The sequence below is a fragment of the Nyctereutes procyonoides genome, unplaced genomic scaffold, assembly GCF_905146905.1.
Source record: "Nyctereutes procyonoides isolate TBG_1078 unplaced genomic scaffold, NYPRO_anot_genome, whole genome shotgun sequence".
NCBI lineage: Eukaryota > Metazoa > Chordata > Mammalia > Carnivora > Canidae > Nyctereutes > Nyctereutes procyonoides.
The window spans coordinates 41836190-41863961 of NW_026575020.1; the positions used below are offsets into that span (position 1 = coordinate 41836190).

General features: G+C 35.9%; 1 protein-coding gene across 6 annotated transcripts in view; it reads right to left on the reverse strand.

Annotated features, from left to right (window-relative positions):
• Positions 1-27772, reverse strand: part of RABGAP1 (RAB GTPase activating protein 1) — a 169333-nt gene that overhangs the window by 70621 nt on the left and 70940 nt on the right. For all 6 annotated transcript variants that reach the window (XR_008663674.1, XR_008663675.1, XM_055319488.1 and 3 more), the window contains 3 exons: positions 23950-24124; positions 20003-20096; positions 15750-15900 (listed from right to left, as the gene is read on the reverse strand). Coding sequence is in view for 4 of the 6 variants with exons in the window: in XM_055319488.1 (XP_055175463.1) it covers positions 15750-15900; positions 20003-20096; positions 23950-24124 (420 nt within the window). In the remaining 2 variants the exon portion in view is untranslated. The remainder of the gene's footprint in view (positions 1-15749; positions 15901-20002; positions 20097-23949; positions 24125-27772) is intronic.

Here is a 27772-nt window from a genome sequence, read left to right on the forward strand (position 1 = left end):
CATAGTACCAGGTTTACCACACACATAGCACCAGGGGAGTAAGGCAAACTCTGGGTACAATGTCTTCAGGCCAATGAGGGTAGGGGGTAGGGGCAGAAGAGAAGGGAGGAAGATTAGGAGCTTCAGCAGGAGTTGTAATGAGTCTCCTCTAAACAGCTGATAGAAGAAAAGGAGAGAGCATTTTACATTTTGCATCCAATGCCCGAATCAAAGAACCTGGCTAACTCAGGCTGGTATCAACCCTCCCACTCCATCCCACCCCACCTAGTACAACTATTCATGGCTACTCTCAGTAGCACCCACATAACTGGTCCTTACTCTACAGAGGAGCAACAGCAAGCTTTCATGATCAACATAAAACAAAATCAATCGCAAGTCAGATTGATTTAACCCCATTTCCTTTCATTTGAGCCTTCTGGGGAAAGAAAAGAAATCTGCTTATAGCATTTCTGAAAATATTTTACTGTAACTACCACTAATAAAATTACTTATGATAATTTATTTTCTTCATTGATTCCAATGTAATATCTTGCCTCTTTGAAAACATTCCAACAGAATTTATCTGTCTAGCTCGATTTCAGAGTGTTACCTGTATTCTGCATGCTGCAATCCAGACAAAAGCCACAAAATCTCCTTAACGAAAGCCTTGCAGTGCAGGAATGTGCCTCAGCCCTGGTTTACTGCAGAACTGAGACACAGAGGGAGGGGATAAGTAGGAGGAGGGGAACCGGGGAGAAGAGGGGGCTTGGGAAAAGGAAGAAGGGGGAGGGGAAAGAAACCGCCTGTGTGCACACACCCTCTGGCATCATTAGCAGCTCATTAGAATTCGTCACCAGAGAAGTGGTCCCTGATTTCTCAACTGGGGGGGGGGGGGCGCACGCAATAATTTAATATGCCTGCAGTGTAGTGTTTGAAAACTGTTTCCTCGTCTGTCTGGAATCCCCCTTTCAGTAGATGAGCAGAATTTAGACTGTTAGTGAGGAGAAGGGGCTGTAACCCGGACAGAATGCCAGCCAGGAATTAGATTGAAACACATTGCCAGAAGGGTAATGGTGAGAGGAAATTCCTATTTTCTTATAGCATTTTCCTCGGGAACAAAAGCAATGCTGAAGAATGAAATTGTGTTAACAGTGCATGGCAACTGAGGGATCCTAATTCAGTGGCACAAGAAGTTCTAGCTAGAAGGCTAAGTGTTCAGTATGAATTTTCTCTCATGATTCACTGGATACTAGCTAATTTTAAGAAAGATGACAAAAATAACAAGCAAACTTAAATATCAGTTTTTCAAGAGAAAAAAAATAAACGCTCACCCATTCTGAATACTGAGGAAACAGAACACAAGCTCACTGTTCCTGTATTCAGTGTTACCCTATAGCTTAAGACGCCATTTCTTGCTTCTAGTTTACTGAGAAGCAGTACACAAAAATACATGCAAAAAGTGGACAAGTAAATATACCCATTTCCATTTAGGCTTTAAAACTGCAAGAAGTTTCATGGTACAAATTAGCTTATGTATCTTAGAATATGCAATCTTGTTGTGCCTTGAAACAATGCAAGTTGGGATTATATTGTGGGATATATTATATATTATATTGTGTTGGGATTATATTGTGGCAGTATCATAAATAATGACAATTTATAGCTAATTAGAATTATGCATTTTTTCATACTTTTTCCTCCAGGTGTCTATGGACTCTCAATTCATTCTTCTAAATAAAGCTCCACATACCCAGTAGGGTAAAAGAAAGAAACAAATGTTGGCATTTCTAAGCATTCAGGAAAGATGGCACACCTGGGCAGAGATACATGTTATATGATCCAATTTTCATTTTTTGTTTCACACACATGCTTTCTCATCACAAGCAAATGGCCCCCCATAATCAGAATTCAATTAATTATATTTTAAGAGCTCAAACACTGTGCTTATTACATGAAGGCAAAAAACTAAAAAAACCTACTGAGCATAAGCTTGATAGCTATATTTGACAGGTTTTGCTAGAAAACATGGCAAAGTGTGGCAAATTAAAATATTAAGAAACCCATGGTACTAAACACCCATCTGTTTCAAATCCTTGCTCTTATATTCCTAAGCCTCTCACCCTCAGTTTCATCATCCGTAAAATGAGGATCATACTCCCTATTTCACAGAGTTATTGCAAAATAAAGGAAACAGTGTATACACAAAAAAGGCTTTACCAATACTTTGCACATAGTGGGTATATAACTTTATTCTCTTTCTTCTCCTAGAACTAAAATACCCTTCCCTAGGTAGTCTGTGTTTTTCTGCCAACCATGCTGCACTGCTTGAGGATGGGGTCCTCTTATTTCTAAAGTCCCTTATTGTGACTGCCTAATTTTGAGACACACAAGTTATTTGGATCTTTGCTGTCAGACATTCCTCAAATACATGGAAGCTAAACATATGTAAGGCAGTAAAAGTATCTACAAAGAACAAATGATGATACAGCATCAATTATTCCCTCTACACTAATAATTTCTCTGCCTATGTTTCCAGACCTAACTCCTAAGCATTCTCTCTCATTTATAATTTGCCTGCTAGTCTATACATCTTCTACCTGGGTGACTTTACCCACAATATGTCCAAAATTAAACATATTTTTCTCAACAAATCGGCTTCTTTCATCCTTTTGCAACACTCTTTTATTTTTTCCAGGCATTCAGGTATAGAAGCTTAGGAATCATCTTGACTGACTACTCTCTTCCCCTCAATGTCCTATTCTTTCTTACTTACCAGATTGCTGGGGATCTCTTTCCACAGCAGCTCTCAATTTAGTTCTTAATACTGTAGGCCACCATTAAATATTGTCTGGGCTTCCAGTCTTGTTCATTTTTCTGATCTGCTCATTTCTGCTTAAACATCTAATAGTATATGCTTTACTATGATATACATAGTTCAAGAAAGTCAATGGCTCCCTAGTGCCTTTCCAATCTGATACATATATATATTTTATATACATAAAAATTATACATATATATATATATATTTAGGATTTTATTTATTTGACAGAGAAACAGAGAGCACACTAGTGGGGACAGAGGCAGAGGGAGAAGCAGACTTCCCATGGAGCAGGTAGACATAGGACTCTGGGATCATGACCTAAGTCGAAGGCAGATGCTTAACCAACTGAGCCACCCAGGTACCCCTGATCTCACTACTCCACACCGCCCCCACACACACACTTTGCCCCCCCCCGCCCCCGCAGACAAATCAGGTTACTCACTATTGTATACATTTACCATAAAGCTTGTTTTTGAATTCTCATTGTTTGAGTGCTTAATACTGTATGAAAAAAGGAATGATTCTTAGAGTTATAGTTTAATTAGTAGAAAAAGCACTCACCAAAGTCAGTAGTACAATCTTTTCTAACTACTCATGAATTTTCTCATGTAACTTATTCTCCTATATCGGTGTCTCACCTATTATGATTTAAAAAGACATTACATTGGTTAACAACTTGAAAGAATTAAAAATGTAATAAAAATACAAGCTGTTACATTACTATCACTAGTATAATAATTCTTTCAACTTCATTTCTATTTTAGTAAAATCACTCAGCTATAATTAAAATATTCATATAGAAAACTCAAAAACAACAAAAATCTTGAAAGCCACACTTTATCAAATTAGTCAAGAGTTAAGTGTTTTGTTTCAAATTAAAGAAAAACATTTTCTTCAGAAGAAACAAATTATTAAGGATGTAAGATGGCAATAAATTTATGTCTTCAAAAAAAAAATCTATACAGTGGCAACTGGGTGGCTCAGTCAGTTAAGTCACTGACTCTTGGTTTCAGCTCAGGTCATGATCTTGGGTCATGAGATCAAGCCCCAGGTTGGGCTCCCTGCTCAGTGTGGAGTCAGTTTGGGACTCTCTTCTTTTCTCTCTGTTCCTCCCCTCTGCACTCTAAAATAAATAAATAAATACATCTTTAAAAAAAATCTCTATATACTTCCTTTATTTCTTTAAAATTTTCTTTTAAATTCCGGTTAGTTTACAGTGTAAAATTAGTTTTAGACGTACAGTATAGTGACTCACCTTTCCATATAACATTCGGTGTTCATCACCTATTTAACCTATCCCTGCCTCCCCTTTCCCACCTCTGGTGACCATCAGTTTGTTCTCTATAGTAAAAAGTATGTTTCCTGATTTGCCCCCCCCATCCTAATCCTTTCCTCATTTGTTTCTTAAATTTTACATGAGTGAAATCATATGGTATCTGTCTATCTCTGACTTATTTTGCTTAGCGTAATACTTGCTAGATCCATCCATTACACGTTTCCTTTTTAAAATAATGCAATCTCAGGGTGTATTTGTGTTTTTTGGTAAAAAACAGTATTTCCGTGTATATATCATTGGAAGGCAACACACTGGAAATTGACGCTTTTTAGTGGATGGGATTACAATTTTTTTTTAACATTATTCTATATTTTCTGAATTTCCCAATTTCTTTGTATAGATGACCCTTGAATAATATCAGTTTAAACTACACGGGTCCACTTATAAGTGGATTTTTTTTGACAAACAGTACAGTACCATAAATGTATTTTCTCTTATGATTTTTTTCTCTACCTTACTTTAAGAATACAGTATTTAATATAATAAAATACAATGCTAATCAACTGTTTATGTTATTGGTAAGGCCTCCAGTCAGCAGGAAGCTATTAATAGTGAATTTCTGGGGGAGTCAAAAGTTGTATATGGATTTTCAAACGTGTGTGGGGTCATCGCCCCTAATCTGCATGTTGGTCAAGGGTCAACAGTACCATTTTTATAATCAGGTTTAAAAAAACAGCCAAAATAATATATATATAACATGTCCCTTTTGGTAAAGCTAAAAAACACTCTGGCTACAAGATGTCCTCCCAGAGCCACACTGAATGAATGATGCCAGGTTTACATCACCTACTTTACGGGGCTCAGTTTTACCTGTTTTTATGCCGTAACAGCAACATTCTTTCAGACAGGCTTTGGTGTTCAATCTAACTCAAAATGGGCCTTCAGAGCCCTGGTTAAAAATTCTTACAGAATGAGAATATAATGAACCATGTAAAATGGTCAATATTTAACCATTTAACTTCTGGTTAAATATTTTCTGATCTACAAAATTGGCAACTTCTATATGGCTCAACTTAATATGAAAAAATGAAAACAACAAAGTAACAGAACCAAAAAGGAAATACAAAAAGAGGAAACATGAAACAAAAAAGGGAAATGACTGTTGAAATTATATTTATTCTCTCCACCTATTCAGTGGTTTAATTATTAGAGAGAAGAAAGAATCATTCTCTGTCCTTCAAATTCCTAAGATTCACTTTTGGGCATTATACACTTATTATTCAGTAAAAATGAGCTTTTAAGTGTAGATTTATTTAATTAACATAAGATTTTTGGTGCAGCTGCCAGGGATGTATTTGTATCAATGTCATTCCACAACCAACCTGAGGTCTTTTGACTCGTCTTTTACTCTTTCCTCATATCCCACATTCACTCAGTCACCAAGTGCCAACTATTTCTGAAACTTCTCTCAAATAGTATCTTTCTCTATCTGTTCTGCACTACTCCAATCCAAGTCACAACCATCTCTTGTCTAAGTTACTAACAGGTTTTAGTTCAATTAATCTTACTCCATTCAACCTCAAGTAACTGGAATGACCATTCTAAAACTAGTAAGATAATACAAATAATAACAATAAGGGTGCTTGGATAAGTTCAGTTGGGTGAGTGTCTGCCTTGGGCTCAGGGCGTGATCCCAGGGTACTGGGATCAATTCCCACATCAGGCTCCCCGGAGGGAGCCTGCTTCTCCCTCTGCATATGTCTCTGCCTCTCTCTGTGTCTCTCATGAATAAATGTTAAACAAAAAAAATAATAATAAGCAATAACTTATATTTACTATGTGTTAAAATTCTACCTAGTGTTTTCATGCATTATCTACATTCAGTCTAACAACTCTACAAATAAGTTACCATTATCATCTCATTTTACAGATAAGGAAACAAAAGTCTAATGTTAAACTGCCCAATGTCAATGGCTTAAATACAGTAGGAAAAAGGGTCTGAATCAAGACAATTTGCCTTTAGATATATACTTTAATCCACTTTGCAAAGTGCCTTCTAAACCTGAATATATGATGTTTGCTTAAAACGTTTCAATGACTTTCTATTGCCAAAAATCTCAAATATGCCTTATTTAAGCTTTCGAAGATTCAGCCCTTACCTATCTTTTCTGGCCTTATTTCCTTTCACATTCTATGAAATTGTCAAGCTCTCTTTCACTCATGAGCACATGTTTTTCCCACTGACTTGTACTATCACACATGCAATGCAGCACCCTATCCCATCCCAAAAATCCCTTCCCTAAATAATTTCTTTTTTTTTCCTAAATAATTTCTGAACAAGAGACCATTTTGAATCCTTAGATGAGACGTTCTTCTTGTTACATGCCACATGGCAATATGTATTTTCTCTTCTGTAAGTCTTATGTAATTTTATTATAAATGGCTAATTGTTTATTTCCCTCATTAGACTATAGTTTTTCTCAAACTAGGGAGCAGGTACATTTTATTCATGGGCATATCCATGAAACCTAGCACAAGGGTGACATAAAGCAGGCTTTCGAAGGTATTTATTGCTAACTAAATAACAAATTCCTAATAAGACAGCCACTTCTGCTTTTAGACGGGAAGATGTTTCAAGTAAAACCCTAATATAGTAACTGTTTAATTCCCTATTTAATTATTAGGTTGATGCATTTGAAGTTGCCTATCTGTAGATCAAAAATGTTCAAATATCAGATTTTTTAATATGATCAAGCCTATTATGTTTCCAGTCTTGTAATTCAGGAAACCTTTAGAACTCCTTTGACATATAGGACTTACAGAAACTCAATGGAGGGGGCATGACATTACAGAGATAGGATATGGAGAGTTGATATTATTTTCACAAATAACAATTTGAAGAAAACTTGTCTTAGTCCATTCAGGCTGTTATAACAAAAATACCAGACTGAATGACTTATAAAGGACAGACATTTTATGCAGTTCTAGAGGTTAGGAAGTATAAAATCAAGGTGTTGGCAGATTTGGTGTCTCATGAGGACCCATGGCCATCTATTGCTATGTCCTCATACGGTAGAAGAGGCAAGGGAGCAATCTGTGGTCTTTTTAATAAAGATATTGGTTGCATTCATGAGGGTTGCTCTCTTTCAACCTAGTAACCTCCCAAAGGCCCACCTTCAAATACCATCACATTACAGGGGTTGATTTCAACATATGAATTTTAGGGTGAAACATTCAATCTGTAGCAGACTGACTACAGCAACTGCTATATAGAAGCACACGATTTAGTTCTTAAAAATGTACTCAAAATCTATTTTCCTATACAATTAGATAGCAAGAGTATTCAGTTGTGACACAGTAGATTCACAGGCTATTTTGGGGGTTAGGACTCAAACATGTTAGATATCTAATTTTCTATTACGTTTAAGCTTAAAGGAAGACCATTTACTTACCAACCTCATTTCAGAGAAGAGGAAATGTATGGCCACAAGTGCAGAAGTCATTTAAGTTCAGTAAGCTAGTGGCAAAGCTGAGACTTGTACTCATGCTTTCTAACTCTATGTCCAGTGCTCTTTTTGCTAAATTGACTCCGTTTTGGTTTGGTATCCACAGGCAGGTTCTATGATTATGTGTTATTGAATGAATCTTTGACTATTATCAAATCTACTAGATATTTCTCATTAAAACCAAAACAATCTGCAAAATAATAAAATTATAATTAGATATTTAAATTATTTTTCCACACTGGTAAACTATAACTGGGCCTCCAGGACTTTCCTTGGATGAACAATTAAAAATGTAAATATTGGTTATATGACTTGTCATTAGTTAAGATTTTGGATAAAAACTTGAAATTCATGAAAAAAAGATTATATCACTGAAGTTTATCAATTAAACTACTACAGAAACAAAAGCAAACAGGTTTCAGAAAACACAAGGCTGACTGGATGACAAGAATGAGAATCATCAGAATATGTTGTTATTTCATTATTTTTTTATTAAAAAGATCCATTAAGGAAGCAACTCTGACATAAATCTTTGCTACTAAGCAAGCAAGCAAACAAACCAGAGTGCGTCGCTGACATAAAAGATGAAAAATAACCAAAAGGAAGGACCAGAGGCTGATTCTGGAGATTGGAGATCAGAAAGCGTCTCTTTTTCTATTCATTGTCAAATGCAATTTATTTGATTCACCAGACCCAAAGAGCTATAGGTCTTACAACTGAGGTAAGACAGGCCATGGGAGTCCCTGTGGCTTATTTACTAGGGTTCCTCTCCCAATGTATCTGAGAAGTTCTATCTAGAGACTTTGACTAGCCTTTGGTCAAAGGCTAAAAAGAATAGAAAAAGAATTTAGGAGTCTTTGGTCTGTAAAAATGTATTCCATAAAGCCAAGTTCAATATCAAGTAGTCTATCATAATGTGGATAGATTATGTATCTACTCCAAATTTGTAAAAATCACATTAGGGGCTAAAAAAAACCTTGATAAAATTTAGTAAAAATTCCTAATAAAATCTCAAAGCCAGGAATGGAAGAAAATCACTTACATGTAACAAAAATTACTTACAAAAAAACAAAAATGAATAGCACGCCTTCCAAAAGATTAAAAAAACTAAAGCCACCTTAATTAAAATCAGAAACTCAATAAGGATGCTAGTTATCACCATTATCACTTAACATCATCTTAATGTTTCTAACATATAAACAAAACAAAGAAAATTTAATAGTCTGCATAAACAATGAAAAAAAGAATTACAACTGTTTTTGGTGCTGATATAATTACATACCTGAAAATTTCAAAAGGTGCTAGTATAAAATTAGGAGAACTAATCAAAATATCAAGAAGCAGATGCATAGAGAATTAAAAACAAAACACAACAACCCCAATGTCTATTCTCTTTTGTAGCAATTAGCATCCTGAAATAAAAATTGGGAAAAAATACCCCATTTGCAATAGCAAGAACACTCTAGAATAATTCTTAGGAATAAACTTAACCAAAAAAGACATATAAGACATAAATGAAGACAACTCTGAAGTCTTTTTTTTTAAATAAGTTTTTTTAAGATTTTATTTATTTACTCATGAGAGAAACAGAGAGAGAGAGAGAGAGAGAGAGGCAGAGAAAAAGGCAGAGGGAGAAGCAGGCTCCATGCAGGGAGCCCAACGTGGGACCCGATTCTGAGTCTCCAGGATCAGGCCCTGGGCTGAAGGCGGTGCTAAACCGCTGAGCCACCGGGCTGCCCTCTGGAGTCTTTAACAGATATAAAATGAGATCTGAACAAATAGCAAGATATATCATACTCTTAGATGTAAAGATACTATAACAATGTAATTTATAGCCTAAATAAATATATAAATAAAATAAAATTCAAATCAGAATACTTATGGAACCTTACAATAGGGAGGTTATGGTGAGATCGAAGAAAATGATTTTCAGGTTTATAAGGAAGATTAAATAGGCAAGAATAGACAAGAAAAATAAGAAATAGTGAAAAAAGGACTTTACCAGGTATCAGAACATAACTTGAAGCCTCTTTAACCAAAACAGTATTGGAAAAGTCATACACAAATAGATCAATAAAACTGGGGGTGGTGGAAGGGGGGGAGGGCGGGGGGTGGGGGTGAATGGGTGACAGGCACTGAGGGGGACACTTGACGGGATGAGCACTGGGTGTTATTCTGTATGTTGGTAAATTGAACACCAATAAAAATTAATTTATTAAAAAAACAAATAGATCAATAAACAGAAAAATCTAGAATTCAATCTCAGTATATGAATGAATTTAAGATCTAACAAAGATGATAGTTCTATTCAGTAGGAAAACAGGACTAGCACAACTGGTTATCTATTTTGGAAAAATTGGGCTGCCACGTACAAAAATAAATTCCAGATGGATTAAAGATATAAATATATAATAAATACAATAAAAATCTTGCAAGAAAATCTTACAAACTGCACTTATAAAACTTAAAGGTAGGAGAGACCTTAAGACAATTTTCTACATAAAAACTGAAAACATTTTGTATGGCATGACACTATCAATAAAGTCAATAAGGAATTAAAGGATTAATGTACACAATATAGAGAGTTCTCTTTTTGGTAAATAATTTTTATTTAAATGATTTTCTTGGCTTTGAGATTTTACGTTTAATAAAGATGAAGAGGTTAACTCACAGAAGAGCAAATCCCTCAAAATTACTGGTAGAGAACTACAAACCAAAGATATGCTGGTATCACTTATATCCACTGAGAACAAAAAGTTATTTTTTTTATTTTTTTTAAATTTTTTTATTTATGATGGAGAGAGAGAGAGAGAGAGGAGAGAGAGAAAGCAGGCTCCATGTATCGGGAGCCCGATGTGGGATTCGATCCCGGGTCGCCAGGATCGCACCCTGGGCCAAAGGCAGGCGCCAAACCGCTGCGCCACCCAGGGATCCCCCAAAAAGTTAAATACAGTTACTGATAACTAATACTATTTGGGATATGGGGCTACAGGTATTTTGCTACACTGTTGGTGAATTATGAATTGTAACAGCCTTTCAGAGAACCAAACTTGATATAAGAAAATTAAATATAAAAATTAATCGGCTTAAAAAACATGTTACCCTTTGATCCAGCAATCATACTACTGAGACTACTCCATAAAAGTAAAAGATTTAGAACACATATAACGATGTTTTAGTAAAACACTATTTAAAGAGGTTAAGGGCAGGGGATCCCTGGGTGGCGCAGCGGTTTAGCACCTGCCTTTGGCCCAGGGCGCGATCCTGGAGACTCGGGATCGAATCCCATGTCGGGCTCCCGGTGCATGGAGCCTGCTTCTCCCTCTGCCTGTGTTTCTGCCTCTCTCTCTCTCTATGTGTGTGACTATCATAAATAAATAAAAATTTTAAAAAATAAAGAGGTTAAGGGCAGCCTGGGTGGCTCAGCGGGTTAGCGCTGCCTTCAGCCCAGGGCATGATCCTGGAGACCCAGGATCAAGTCCCAAGTCAGGCTCCCTGCATGGAGCCTGCTTCTCCCTCTGCCTGTGTCTCTGTCTCTGTCTTTCTCTCTCTTGGTCTCTCATGAATAAATAAAATCTTTAAAAATAAATAAATAAAGAGGTTAAAATCTGGAAACAAATTAAATGCCTACCAATAGAAGAGTAACTGATTAGGGCAGCCCCGGTGGTGCAGCGGTTTAGTGCCGCCTGCAGCCCAGGGTGTGATCCTGGAGACCCTGGATTGAGTCCCACGTCAGGCTCTCTGTATGATGCCTGCTTCTCTCTCTGCCTGTGTCTCTACCTTTCTCTCTCTCTCTGTTTCTATGAAAAAAGAAATAAAATCTAAAAAAAAAAAAAAAAAAAACCCTCTTTAAAAAAAAGAAGAGTAACTGATTAAAAATCTACACATAAAAACAAGTATGTTTATGTGTCCACATGAAATTCCTTATTAGTACATACATGGCTGCATAAAGAAATTTTTATTTAAGTTCAAGGATAGACAAGTAGAGAGAATAATACAAAAGAACCAGCTCTCCAATTGTTCCTGAGTTCAAGTTCTGCCTCCCTCATATATCTACCTGCTAAATTATTCTAAGCAAATTACTAAGCTTCACTGAACCTGTTTCATCCTTTCTAAAACGGAAATAGTAATTACCACTCCATGGGATTGTCTTAGATTAATGACATAATGGCTTTAAAGTGCTCAATTCTGCATGTGACACATGTTCAATAGGGGCACCTATTACTATTATATTTTTTTCTCTTCTTGAGATGAAAATAACAAAAAAAAAACCCTCAAAAGAAACAAAAACAAAAACAAAAAAAGGGGGGGGGAAGTACCTCTGAATTCTACTACTTTTAGAAATAAACAGGGCACCTGGGTGGCTCCGTTGGTTAAGCATCCAACTCTTGATTTTGACTCAGGTCATGATCTCAGAGTTCTAGGATGGAGCCCCATGTCAGACTCCTTGTTCAGCAGAGTCTCTGCTGGAGATTCTCCCTCTCCCTTTTACCCCTCCTCCCTCTGCATGTTCTCTCTCTCTCAAATAAAGAAATAATTCTTTAAAAAGAAAAACCCTTAAAAAAATATATACTTAGGCATGTTCTATTACTGAAAGGTCATTTATACATGGAAAAAATCCTACATATATCCCCTTATAAGACAAGCTTGAGAATTAAAGCAAGATGATGATGAGGACATTCAGCAGTTTTGTGTGTAAGTTAATTTTTAGGGGGAATTCACATTATTAATCAAGGCACTGCTTCCTGCCTAAATTGAGTCTTTGAAGAAGTTAAGCTAAAAAAAAAAAAAAAAAAAACCCTCTAGGGACGCCTGGGTAGCTCAGTGGATGAGCATTTGTCTTCGGCCTAGGTTGTGATCCCAGGGTCCTGGGATCAAGTCCCCCATCAGGCTCCCTGCATGGAGCCTGCTTCTCCCTCTGCCTGTATTTCTGCCTCTGTCTCTCTGTGTGTCTCTCATGAATAAATAAATAAAATCTTAAAAAATAAAATAAAATAAAAAACCTCTAAAGTAATATCACATGTGAAATTTCAGAACATAATATATCTGACAAAGAGCCCATGTCAAGAATTAAAAACTTCTAGAAGCTAGTAATACAGATATATAGGTAAATATTATTGTCTATATATATGTATACTAATATCCTGCTGTTTTAGTCTATTTGGATTGCTATAACAAAATACCACAGACTGGATGGCTTAAAAACAGCAGAAATTTAATGCTCACAGTTCTGGAGGCTGGAAATCCAAGATCAGGATATTAACATGGTTGGGATCTGATGAAGACTCTCTCCTTCACTGCAGATTATTGACTTCTTATTGTGTCCTCAAATAATGGAAAGTGATGAGGGATCTTCTTGGACCATCTTTTATAAGGGTGCTAATTGCTATCATGAGAGCTCTGTCCTTATGACCTAATCACCTCCCAAAGGCTCCACCTCCTAATACTATCTCTTTGGAAATTAAATTTCACCACATGAATTTTGATGGAGACAAACTCAGAGCATAATATTTGCTAAGTACTAGAATGCTCATAGCAGGTTTGCTCATAACAGCTAAAATTGGAAAAGAACAAAGCAAAACCAAACATCTATAACAGCTGAATAGATTTTTTCAAGTGAGGTTTATTCATACAATGGAATACTCTCAGCAATTAAAAAAAATGAAAACAAAAAAATGAATACGAGCTCCTGATACACTCCCAAAATAGATGAGCAAAAGAAGTCACATATAAACAAGTATATGCTGCACGACTATATGATTGCATTTAAATGTAGTTCAGGAACAATCAAAACCAATGATAGGAAGGGAAGAGTTAGAATAATGGTTATTAAAGGGTGGAGAAGGGGTGGTTATGACTAGAATGGGACAGAAATAACTTTTTGGGGTGTTGGATATATTCTTTCTCTTAGTAGTAGTCACAGCAGTGTATTATATGTAAAATATGAGAGTTGTATGCTTCAAAATTGTGTATTTTAGCCTATGAAAATTATACCTTGCTGTGAAAATAAGTTAAAAGAATTTTAAAGTAGTTTTTCCCTTAAAAAAATTTCAGAACAAAATTTAAAATGCCAAGTACCATTCCTATACAATAATAACTATTATTTCCAGGAAGGCTGAAAAGAAAATCCAACTTATATTAAATAACGCTGCAGTGTAAAACAAAAAGTATTCACCAATATTATGATGGTTAAATAATTTGTATTTTCTGATCATCTACCAGCAATTTAAACAATTACACATCCCTGAGAAGTCTTTTTAAGCCAGCTGCATAATAAAGTTTTTTTTTAAAGATTTTATTTATTTATTCATGATAAACATAGAGAGAGAGAGAGAGGCAGAGACACAGGCAGAGAGAGAAGCAGGCTCCATGCAGGGAGCCCGACGTGGGACTCGATCCGGGGTCTCCAGGATCCTACCCTGGGCCAAAGGCAGGCGCCAAACCGCTGTGCCACCCAGGGATCCCCCATAATAAAGTTTAATGTGAAATAAAAAGTACATGACACCAGCATATATAAAACATTAATCAAATATACTAGATTTTGTTACTAAAATGATCTTTTACACATCATATAACTACCAGGTTAAACACCATTTTCATGGAACCAGAAAACCAGGATACTTCATATCTATAATTTATTTGTCTTGAAAACTACACCAAAACCATTTAAGAAATAATTTTCAACCAAATGTTTCAGAGGACTGCATAAGAAGAACTGGAAAGACAGAGCTACAACTGAGAATCATGTATCCAAAATATAATCTGTCAGCAGTAGAAAAAAAGTTACACCCAAGTAGGTGTACCTTTGCTAGCTAGCTAGACCTAGTGTACCTTTCCTAGCTAGACCTATAGCTATGTCTCCATTCACACTACAAGTACAATGCTTTTCCATCCTTCCAGGGCTGGGGAGCTCTTTTCTGGAACTGGTCTTAAATGTTACATTACTGATAAAGACTCTCCTGTTCTCCCAGGCTGAATTAATCATTCCTTTGTTCTCACTGTGATTTCAGACCACCATATGACTTTTGTCTATTGTAATGACAAATCATTGCTTTGTGTTTCACCTCTGAGCTCTTGCACTGTGGTTGTAATGGACACTCAATAAATGCTGTTTGAACAATTATAGCAACTTGACAGAGGGAATCAGAATATTCTTGAAAGAAAAAAAATTTGTCTACAAATAAAATGATGAGAAGAACACCAATATTTTGATCAAGTAAGTTATTTTCTGATGAGAAAAGGTCAAATTTCATGTTCAAATGCTATTCTTCCCCTATAAGGGTTTTTTAAAGTAACAGTTTTATGGAGATACTATTCATCTAAGGTTTTAATAGAAATAGAAATAGAAATAGAAATAGAAATAGAAATAGAAATAGAAATAGAAATAGAAATAAAAGGTTTAATAGAAACCTACCTTTTCTCACACCGAGATATGCTTAAGTTTTATTTACTAAGGGTTCTGAGCAATTCATTCAGAACCTAGGTCTGGGACTGGAGAAACTGCTTTCCAAAGATAAATAATTTAAGAATGTGAGAAAACAAAAACAAAAACTTAAAACCAATGAGATGGGCACAAAGGCACAAAGCATCATCTAATCTTGAAGAAAATTACTTTCAATTCTTGTATGCTATACAAAGAATACTTCTGTTGCTTTGCTTGCAAAACCTTGAGGAATGCATGAACTTGAGGGAGGGGATACTATAAAAAATAAGAATCTTCATTTCAGAGGAATGAACTCAAAGGGAATACACCTAAAGAGAATAAAATCATGTTCTTCCAGTTGTAGAAAGTAGAACCGGACTTTACCTACAAAGAACACATTTCTGTAAAGTGTGAAAACAATTAAAATAAACAAAAGAAAGCTTTTCATACTGTATAGCATAAGTGATCTGACCACAAATACAGTTACATTCAAAACAGATTAGATACACAATAAATAGAGGCCATCCTTTGTCTCTGAGGTGAAGCCAATCAAGGAAGAAAACCTTCCTTCTCTTCTATGCCAACACTAGAAACAACTCTGGGCTGGAAGAGTATATAAAGGTTCTATTCTTATATTAGATAAAGGAATTATAAAAAGTTCCTTGAAATCAAATAGCCACAGTGATATTTTCTTAACAAATTTCTAAAATGATTAATGCTGAAGCTGAATTATCAGCCCCTTACCTTTGTAATGAGGATTCGGTATTTTTCTACTAGGTGGTCATTGTTGTGACAACCTGCTAGTAGCTGCCAGACTTCTCCTCGCAGAGCTTCAGGAACACCACTTCTTACTAAGGATGACAACTGCTTTGGTCTCACACTTAAATTGAGATGCCTAAAAATAAAGCCATAATCTGTAAGTGGATTAAGGAAAGATTCTCTAAAGAGTGTTATTTTTTAAAAAGATGTTATTTTTAAGTAATCTCTACACCCAACGTGGGGCTCAAACTGACAACCCTGAGATCAAGAGTTGCATGCTCCACTGACTGAGCCAGCCAGGCGCTCCTAAACAGTGTTACTTTTTATGAAAACTAGAGTAAATTATATGTACCTAATAAAGGTAACATACTAATAAAGAAAAAAAATAAAGCTGTTGAATTAGATGTGGCCAAGATAACTAAATGATTGGGTGGAGATAAGAATTGTGCAGTCCGACTGTTTCATAAATATCTTTAAATTATTGCTCTAATTTTTTAAAAAATATTTTATTTATTTATTCATGAGAGACACACAGAGAGAGGCAGAGACATAGGCAGAGGGAGAAACAGGCTTCATGCAAGAAGAGACTGACATAGAACTTGATCCCAGGACTCAGGGATCACGCCCTGAGCCATAGGCAGATGCTCAACCACTGAGCCACCCAAGCGTCCCTGCTCTTTTTAAATAAAAATCAAAACTAGAAACTATAGCTTCATGGTTGTGTCTTATGTAAGAAAAACAAAGCAAAATTCCAATTAGCAGACACATAGTCAAAGATAAGGGCTTGGCCCTGCATCAAAATTCACAAGTGAAATGTGTATTTATACATTCTAAGTTAAAATAAATATTTAAAATAAATATAAAAATAAAGTTTTGAGTGGTTTTTAGGATACCTTGATTCAGGGAACATTTATGAATGACTGTGATAGGTAAGAAAGTTTCTACTATAGCATTATAACATCAAAACAAGTTATTAAAGTCTCTGAGCTTCATTTATCTAATCTATAAAGGCAAAAAACTTATCTTGAAATGTTGGTACCAATTTATAAAGTGCTTTGCATATAATCATATTTGATCTTCACAACCATCTGAGGTAGGTAGTATCCCCAGTTTTAGAGAAAGAGAAAGAAGATCAGGGAAGGCAATTAAAGGACTCAGATAGTCCTCAACTCTAGGATCAATGAACGCTCTGCTCTGTTGGATATCCTGGCTGCTTTGTGTTTTGAAAGCCACCATTACTGAGTCAATAAAGCATGATCCTGACCTGGAAAGGCTTCTGTGAATATCAGATTTAAACAGAAGTTACTGATACAAAATAACTACTCTCAAAATACAAAAAGGACTCAGACCTTTCTCAAAATGTCCCCAGAATTCTGAAGAATAATGCACAGTACCATTAAAAATGGTTAATTCTGCGATGCTAGTACTCTAATGTGGTAGCTATTAAAAATTCAAAGATAGTTTTATCTTTACTTGGAAAAAATTTATATCAAAGTTGAAGGGTTAGGAGCAGAAAGAACAAAAAGCCTTTTAATTTAAAGACTGGTGCACTGTGGTCTGTGGGCCAAATCTGGCCCACGGCCTGCTTCTGTAAATCAACTTTTATTGAAACACAGCCTTTTAAAATCATTTATGTATCGTCTATGACTGCCTTTCCACTACAACAGCAGAGTTGGTAGTTGTGACGGAGACTATTGGGACACAAAGCCTAATATTTATGATCTCTATATATTTATGGCTAAGTATTAAGACCTGGCCCTTTAACAAATAAAAAACCCAATCCTAGGTTTATTTGCTAATCTTAGCTTAATTTATATTAAAAATATAAATTAATTTATTCTGAAAATAATTTTATGTCATTGATCGTATTAACTTTATCCACCCTCAACATATGATTTTATACCAACATTAGTTCTCTAATCCACTAAGAGTCACATAAAAATGAACTTGAAGAATTAGAGCTCAAAGGTATTATTACTAATACTGCCACTAAAATCTAATGTGGAATTAAATAAACCAACTTTAGGCTTAGACTTGACTGTGTTAAAAATTCTAGGTCTGTCATTTACTAACTAGAATTGCTGACTAAATCTCTGAGACAGTCTCCTTTTTTTTTAAATTTTTTTTATTGGAGTTCAATTTGCCAACATAGAGCATAACACCCAGTGCTCATCCCGCCAAGTGCCCCCCCCCATTGCCCATCATTCAGTCACCCCAACCCCCCGCCCACCTTCCCTTCCACTACCCCTTGTTCATTTCCCAGAGTTAGGTGTTCTGAGACCGTTTCCTCATCTTTATAAATGGATACTAGTTCATAAGGCTGTTATAAACAGCTTAGCACAATGCCTAGCATATGGTAAATTCATTAATTCTTACTGTATTAGTAAAAAAAAACCATTATTTTTAATTCACAGTAATCTTGAATGGTGATTTTAGAGACCTGTGTATTTTGTAAATGAAGAAATAGCTAAGAAGAGTTAAGTGACTTGCCCAAGACCATAGAGCTTAGAAGTAGGAGAAGTAGCATCTGAAGTCAGGTCTACTAGGCTCTAAAATTCCATGATATTGCAACGTCTCCTACCTACAGAACACATATAATAATGATGGGGAAAAAAGATGAAATGAATTAAAGAAGAGAAACAAACTATTATTATTTCTGAAGACATGACTCAAACTAGCAAAAAATAGTTTTAAACACCCTAAAGAAACATATAAACTCCATCAATGTATTTGAGGAAGTGAGAGACAGACATAATATCAATAAGTAAAGGAATAGAATAGAATAAATTGAATGAATAAATGAATAAAATTTGGTAACAAAACAAATTCCAAGCAATTGTATAAAATGGTGGTGAGTTCATCTAATAAAATCTACAGTCGAAATGCTTTATCTAAATGATTTTAAATATACTATTATGTAATCATGTCAAGATTCAATTACATTTCTATTTTAGAGCAGAAGCCTTTTTATACAGATGAAATGCCTCCCAGCAGCAGTCTAAACATCCAAATTCACTGAACTGAAAATATAATTGTGATGAGAGCATCAGCAGGTTTGTCTCCTGACTGCTAAGGGAATATCAAAAATAAATGAGAACTGTATCAGGGTGGGGGGAGCTTTTGCAGAGTCCATTTATTAAAACAACTTGTGTAAAGACAAACCATGCTTTGGTTTGCATTCTCCTCCTGTACACATTTGACATTTCCAAATGTGGAGCACGTTTCACCAAAGTGTAAAGCACTGTGAGAGTGCTAGAAGCAGATGCATGCCGGTTTGTAGTTCTATCCCTTAAGGACATGAAAGATTTTTAAATGCTGAAACAGTTTTCTAAGAATAGAATGAAAGGCTTCAACAGTTAAGTTTTATGAGAAAAATCAGACCCCAAAGTAACAAGCCCGTGGGCAACTTATATGACAACCCTAACAATCAGAAAGTCAGAAATAGAGAAGTGCTCAGATCACTTCCAAGCTCCACCTCACCACCTGCTCCAGCATATACTAGCATCCTAGAGAAAGGAAAAAGGAAACTACATAAATGTCTCACCAACCTGACTTACCAGAGTCTCTCTGGTTTCATTAGTAAATACCTGAAGGTAGTATATCCTTTCTAGATAGTCTATAGGTTAGTGCTTAACATTGTTGTCAAGCTATCTCTTGAGCTGAGAATTTCTCTCAAGAAGAACTTTCCTGAGTTTTACAAGTATCAGTAGGAAAAGTAATTGTTGGAGTAGTCCATATACTACTAGCTACTACTATACTACTAGAGTAGTCAATATACTAGCATGTTCCTAACACTCTGCTCCATCACTTTGGTACATAACACAGATAAGGAAAAAATCCCACCTGATGTCTCTACAGTGGCTCTATGCATTGTGTGAGCATCCACCAAACTTCCCTGATTGTGTACTGTCTTGTTGCATATATCTTAATCAGTCAGTGGTTCCTAACTGCATCAATAAAAAGGACCTCTTCCCCAATTTATTCTCTCCATATGTTCCATGTTTGAATTAATACTTTCTGCAGCAATGAGAATTTATTAGGTTTCTGAAATTCTGAAAGGTGATTTCAGATATTTACTACTTATCTTTATAAACCTCTAAGAACAGAAAAATTCTAGAACACAAACCTCATATTTTGCTTTTTATAATAGGTTCCAAAATTGAATATTGTAGTTAGGGCAAGATACCCTACCCATAAAATGAGAATTAGAGATAAAAAGGAGAACTCTTCTAACTTACCATTTTGACAGCAGTTCTCCCCATGTTTCAAGAATTTTTCCTGCACATTCTTTGGATACATCACCAAATCCACTCAAGAGAGGTTCATCATTATCTTTAATAAACAAAAAACACAAAAAAGGATAACAGAAGTGGCTATGCTAGCCAGAAGAATGGATGAAAACATAATAGTCAAATTTGAAAGATTTTACTGGGAGCATTAAGTCATAATTTCTAGTTCTCTCTTTTAGCAGACAGATATAAATACAAAGAAAATAAATATGGTCCTAGGTAGAATGTTGCTGTAATCTCTGTCTTTCACTTTCCATAGAGTCCACATTATGTCAACTGCAGTAGAAAGCCATTTTATTATAAAATGATAGGACTCAAAATATGGTATCTTCTTTTTCCTTTTCAAAAGCAAACAGCTTTATCCATGAAAATATATAGCAGTCTGGTTTACAAGAGTTAAAAAAAAATTACAAACCACTTAAGTGTCCAACAATGGGAGAGCAGCAAAAGGAGGCTGAATAAATTATGATACATGATACATGTTTACAATGTAAATACATATGACACCTGTTTACATTAAGTCTGGCAAAATGCCACACAAAATAAAAATATCAGGAGCTAATAAATCTTATGATCAAAATAGACTAGAATAAATTATGCTAAGACATTAATGTCTTAACAATTATAGTCTCTGAGTGATGGAGCTATGATTTCTTTCCCTCCTCCTTTATGTTTTTAGGACTTTAAATTTTCTACAGTGGCATACATTAATTTAAAACACAAAGCATAAAAAGATGAAAAAAGACCAAAATAGGTCATTTCAAATTTAACTCTAATAACTAAGAAAAGTAAATTCAAATAAGAATTTAAAGATTGTAAGATATGAAGACAGTGAAAAAAGTGACACTGATAAAGGCCTGTGAAGGGATTTAAAAGTGTAATGAAACAGGAAACATGGGCTAAGATATTTACATAGTCAATCCTCTTTTGCTGGACATTTGGGGAGTTTTCAATTTTCTGTTACAAATAGTATCACGATGAACGTAACTCTTGTTTTCATTGGGTATATGCCCAGAAGTGGACTTCCTGGGATAAAAAAAGTGTATACTTTTAAGGATTGTGAAACTTACTGACAAATTGCCTTCCAGAACAGTTCTACAATTTATTTCCACTACTAGGGAACAATAGTACTTGTTTCCAAGTGTTCTCACCAATGCTGTTTCTAAGTTTTTTGGCTTAATCTGCCTAAACAAAGTTTGAATCTTAGTGCTTTTAATGATTACAGCATGAATTTGCATCTCTACTAGCGATAACTCAGAAATCCATTATACTTATTACTTCTTTACATTATAATACCTTTGACATTAGTATCAGTTTTGATGGTGAGATAGGGAAGACACAGACCGAATATAAGTGAGACCTCTTTGAGAACAAATGGGAGATAGGATAAATAAAGAAAAGAGAACGGCTCAATGGCAAGAAGATAAACTTTCCCAACTTCACTATTTTGACAAAATTGGCAAATGCTGATTTGAATTACTGATGCCTCAAGTAATTCTCTACTCATTCAAATATCAATACAACAATTCTTTGGGGGAACAACAGCTATAAAAAATGTACTAGAGATGACAATTCCTTTAAAGAGATTAGGAAGACCTGCCTTATCAAATTTTCTTTCACTGTTTTGGATGCCTTCAACATATCTTGACAGTAGTAATTTGAAATATGTATTTAGAACTCCATGTACCTAAGGCAAGGGTGAGTGAGAAGGGAGCAGGCAGCCTCAGTTTCAGAATATTGTTTTTGAACACCTCCCCTATATACTTGCTGGCTTCCTGCCCTGGGAGCACAAATGTCCTATGTATAAGGAACCTCTCTAGAGGACTATAACTACCTCTTTCTAGGGAGTAAACACATGACAATAGGATGAGTCTCCCTGGTCCATATACTAGGTTAGAGAATTAAAAGATGGATGGCTGCACAGCTTTCTTCAGCCCCATGTTCTTGTCGTTAGCCCTTCACTATCGGGATGGATTGCAGGGTGGGGTAACCCATCACACCAGTATTTCCCGAGCATCACAATACCAGGAATTGTGTTACACACTAAAGAACCAATGTGGGCAAAAAAAGACACTTTCGTCCTTTACAGAATTTGTGTTCTTGTGTTCCCTAACTCTCCCATGGTCTGCTTTTGGTCCTTATCTCTCCTAGTTAACAACTATTACTAGAGGCCCTCTGAACTCCACAATTACACCGAAAAATGTATGCCTGCTATAGATTAGAACTAGATGTCAGTCCTGATGTTATCCCTCAATTGGGTCCAAATTTCTTTGTAACTGGCAGATGTTCTTTAACATCTGCAGCATTCAGATTCAGCATTTGACCATTCTCTGGTTTCATAAAAATAGTATGTTTTTCAGTTTATGGTGGGATTATTTTTTTACTACTGAGTTTAAAAGAGAAAAGTTCTCTATTACTTGCTCTTCCATCTTTAGCAGTGTTGACTTAGAAGGTAAACTGCAAGTCTCAAGACTACATGTTACAGAGGAGACAATCTCAAACAGTGATTGTCCACTTTTCCGAACTTTAACACGTGGCTTAAATTGGCTTTGACGGAAGATTTTAAATTTTATCTCGAACTTCTCCCAAAATCCATATGCTTTCTCTGCACTTCAAAATGCTTTATGTGAACTAAATACACCAAGACAATTACAGAATAGAGCTCAGACCACTAACTCTCAGAACTGGATAAAGATTCTCCTTGCCAATTTGTAACTGTGCGACCTTGGGCAAATTTACTTTTCTGAGATTTCATTTCCTTATGTGCAAAATAAGAATAATATCAAATCTTGTTTTTTCAGAATGTTTGTGAGGATTATATAAACAAACTATTACTTTACTTTTGAAATAAAGTACGGGCCCACCACATATTAAGCTCCAACAAGTGGCCATTAATATTAGTCATTGGAAAAGTGAAAATTACAGGAACAATGGGAATTGGAAAGTCAGGGCCTGCTCTAACTTGAAAAAAAGCACATATAATCATGAGTATTTCTTTTAACTCAGTCATTCTTGCCACCTCTAGGCCTTTGTTAATGCAATTTCAGAGCTAGAAGTGCCCAAGCCCACCCATTTATCCCTGCTGAATTCTCTTTGCACTTTAAAAGTCATACCTCAAAAACTACTCTTCATGATGCCCCACCACACCTCCCGACAATGACAAATGGATTCTCCTCTATGAATTTCCAGAACACTTTCTGTGAACTCCACATAGACGTGTGCTTCAAATGACCTTCTATCATAATCAGCTGCTTTCCTCTTTATAAAAATTAAAAGTCCTCATACAAAATTATAGGTTAGTAAATGCCTCCCAAACTTTTGCTTTTCCTGTGCTCCTACCTTCCTTCCACTTCTACATAGTAGCTTTTAACAGAGATTGACAGGTTAATTACCGGATATAACCTTAAAAAAGGCCGGGGGGGGGGGGGAAGAAAAAACTGGTTGATTCCTAATGTTTATAAGTGTGAAAATCCAATATTATATAAACAAATTTGTATATTTAAATACACATATTTTGCGTCGTGAGGAAGCCACATTTTGGCAAGTGAAATTGTCCCTGTAAAATGAATCAGTTGAAATGGGAACATTTATTTAGGTGAAAGCTATGTCAATTTTGCTCTAAAAATGTGCTAATACACTAAGCTAGCATAGCCTGATCTTTAAAAAAGCACTACTTATAAATCTCATTTTTTCCAACTTGACTACAATTATCTTACAGAAGGCCCTGTGCTCATCATTTCTGAATCTTCCCTGGTCCTTTGCATACAGTACATGCTCATAACTATTTACTGAAGAATTCCAAATGATATGTCAAATTATCAATTCCCTGATAAAATTATAATAATGTGCATGGTGTACCACCCCGTAATAGAAATCAATCTCTCCCTACAATTTACCTTCCTCTTCATCATCTTCTGGAGGAGAAGGTATCATTGAACTCTGAGACCCAGACTGTGGCAGGCGAATTGAGGGAGTGGCAGTAGTTTTCCTCCTCTCTCTCTCTGATTCACTTTCCAAGCACACAACTTCATATAAAGTGTCAGTATTGTTCTTTCTCTCCTTCTGCTTTATCTTGAAGATGAAAAAATATTATTTACTAAGTGGTACAATTATTTTTTAATAGACATGACACTTCTGATTTCATACAGGATATGAGAATAAAAAGGTCTTACTTTGAAAGTCTACACTAAAAATAACCTTTTCTAAATAGAAAAATATACATTTAGATTTAAAAACCCATAGGAGGGGATCCCTGAGTGGCTCAGCGGTTTGGCCCCTGCCTTCAGCCCAGTGCTTGATCCTGGAGACTTGGGATCAAGTCCCACATGGGGCTCCCTGCGCGGAGCCTGCTTCTCCCTCTGCCTGTGTTTCTGCCTCTCTGTGTGTGTGTGTGTGTGTCTCTCATCAATAAATGGAATCTTTAAAAAAATATATTAAAAAAAATAAAATAAAATAAAAACCCATAGGAAAACAGGTTAGCAGGACTCTAACTCTGTAGTTTTATTGTCTTCAGACTATATTATCATACATGATAGCAGCTACCAATACTTAGTGCTAACTATCTATAGCTTCCTAATTATTTTAAGGCTTCTTAGGTTTTCTACAAGAAACTATCCATGAAAAAATATTTGTTTTTGTTTTTTAGTTTTATTTTTAGAGAGGGGGAGAGAATGTGGAGAGGTAGAAAGAGAAGGAGAATCTTAGGCAGGCTCCATGCCCAGTGCTGAGCCCAACAAAGAGCTTGATGTCACAACGCTGAGATCATATAACCTGAGCTGAAATCGAGATTAAGTCACTTAACTGAATGAGCCATCCAGGAGCTCTGAAAAAAGGTTTTAAAATATTCTAACACAAAGTTTCGGACTAGGAGAGTCCTTTTATTTCCATGCTTCTTCCCACTCCTTTAGCTTAATTAAAGCAGTGTAGAGAACTTTTCTTCAACTGAAAGCCACAACTGGGAGGGGGGGTGGCAGAAAAGAGATTAATGAAATTCACAAATATTCTGTATCTCAAACTGGTTTGTATTTTGAGGCAAACATATAGCAGTTTGAACTAATCTAAATTAAAAATTAAGGACTGAGAGTATAAAATTTTCCAGTACTAAATTTAATTAATATTACACATTATAGCCAGTTTAAGGAGAAGGAGGGGAGGAAAAAGTGAAACACAAAGCTAGAAAAAAGGCAGAACTGTAGGAAAAGATACAAAGACAACTAGAAAGGTAACTACATCAGTGAGAAGAAATATGTACAAGTGTAAAGTAAAAATACAGAAAGAGGAGGATTAAAAGGTTCACTAGGTACAGAAATACCAGGCAGAGCATATTTTATCATCTGAGTGTTCATGCAGGTTAAAAAAAAAATCATCCCAATCCTAGAAGACCAAGTTAGTAGCAATGTCCTTTCAATATCATCCTGAGATACTGCTTAATGTAGGAGTCAGTAAACCTTTCTGTAAAGGGCCCATAATAAGTATTTTAGGCTCCGTGGGCCACTAGTCTGTCACAACTACTAAATTCTGTCATGATGGTGCAAAAGCACCCACAGACCCTACCTAAGTGAGTATAGCTATATTCTAAAGAACAAAGACCAGGCCAGATTTGACCCACATACTCTAGTTTGCCAACTTTGTTTTAACATGTCCACCTAAGGATTAATTTTCTAGATGAATAAACGATTTTGACTATTAATTAAAGACCCAGACCCTATGAAGTTATATATTAACCCATAGATTTGTGTCCAGTAGAATAGGCAAATGATTTCTGTCTGGTAGAAAAGATAACCCAAAGTTATCTATAAGACATTAGCCAGTTTTATTTCTGATCTAGCAATCTTATTCTAATGTTTTTTTTTAAGATTTTATTTATTCACGAGAATATATATATATATATATATATATATATATATATATATATATATATAGAGAGAGAGAGAGAGAGAGAGAGAGAGAGAGAGAGAGAGGCAGAGACACAGGCAGAGGGAGAAGCAGGCTCCATGCAGGGAGCCTGGTGCGGTACTTGATCCTGGCGCTAAACTGCTGAGCCACCCGGGCTACCCGGTTGTTTTTTTTTTTTTTTTTTTCAAAGAAGGACTACATAAACTCAAGCTCCTCAAATACGTAGAGCCAGTTTTACTGTCTTACTGGCTCCCTCATTACTTAATGAATTGAATTAAAATCTATGACATTTGTTCATTCTAAATTTATAACTGTGATTATAACTTTTAGTTATTTTTTTAAAAGATTTATTTATTTATGATAGAGAGAGAGAGAGAGAGAGAGAGAGAGAGAGAGAGAGAGAGGCAGAGACACAGGCAGAGGGAGAAGCAGGCTCCATGCCGGAAGCCCGACATGGGACTTGATCCCGGGACTCCAGCATCGCACCCTGGGCCAAAGGCAGGCGCTAAACCGCTGAGCCACCCAGGGATCCCCTAACTTTTAGTTATTTTTATTTATTTTAAAGATTTATTTATTCATGGGACGCCTGGGTGGCTCAGCAGTTGGGCACCTGCCTTCGGCTCCACTGTGATCCCGGGATCTGGGATCAAGTCCTGCATCGGGCTCCCTGCAAGGGGCCTGCTTCTCCCTCTGCCTATGTCTCTGACTCTGTTTGTGTCTCTCATGATTAAATAAATAAATCTTTTTTTTTAATAAATAAATCTTTTTAAAAAAAGACTTATTCATGAGAGACACAGAGACAGAAACATAGGCAGAGGGAGAAGCAATAAGAGAGAGGTGCTCTGTGAGGAGCCTGATGCAGGACTCGATCCCAGGACCCCGGGATCACGCTCTGAGCCAAAAGCAGACACTCAACCACTGAGCCACCCAGGTACCCCAATTTTTAATTTTAAATATAATACTTTGACAGGGAATAAGATTTTCTTTTATTCATTTGTTACAAATTACTATCTGCAACAATAACCATCTAAAAGAGTTCAAAGAACAATAGCTCTCTACTTAAAAAAAAGAATTTCTCAGACTATATAAATGTCACTCATAAACACTGCAGTTTACCTAGAAACTCTTCTATGAATCAGAATGACCAGATCAATACTGCCTTTTGAAGTCAGATAAACACAGAGCCATGAACTGAACTGTGCTTAGAAGTCAAGAACTCCAGCTATTAAAGATGATATACATTGAGGGGCACCTGCATGGTTCAGTTGGTTGGGCATCTGCCATCAGCTCGGGTCCCAATCTCAGGGTCCTGGGATCAAGCTCCATGCCGAGCAGGGAGCCTACTTCTCCCTCTACTTCTCCTTTCTATTCATGCTCTCTCTCCTTCTCAAATAAATAAAATCTTTTAAAAAATAATATACATTGTTGAATCTAGGAAATAGTACATGGGGGTTGATTATACCATTATTTTTATTTCTGTGATTATACCATTATTTTTTATTTCTGAATTTCCTGTAATAAAAAACTTGAGAAAAAGCACTCTTGAGGGGCACCTCGGTGGCTCAGTGGTTGAATGTCTGCCTCTGGTTCAGGTCGTGATCCTGGGGACCTGGTATCAAGTCCCCCATCAGGCTCCCATGTTTATGACTAAACATCATAAAGATGTCAATTCTCCTTAGTAAAATAACAGCCAATTTTTTTCTATAGCTACAGAAGTTGAATCTAAAGTTTACATGAAAAATAAAAATATACAGCAAAATCCACAAAAAGAACTGGAGAGGGAAGGTAGCTGTATCAGGCATCAAATCATAAAGTCTACATAAT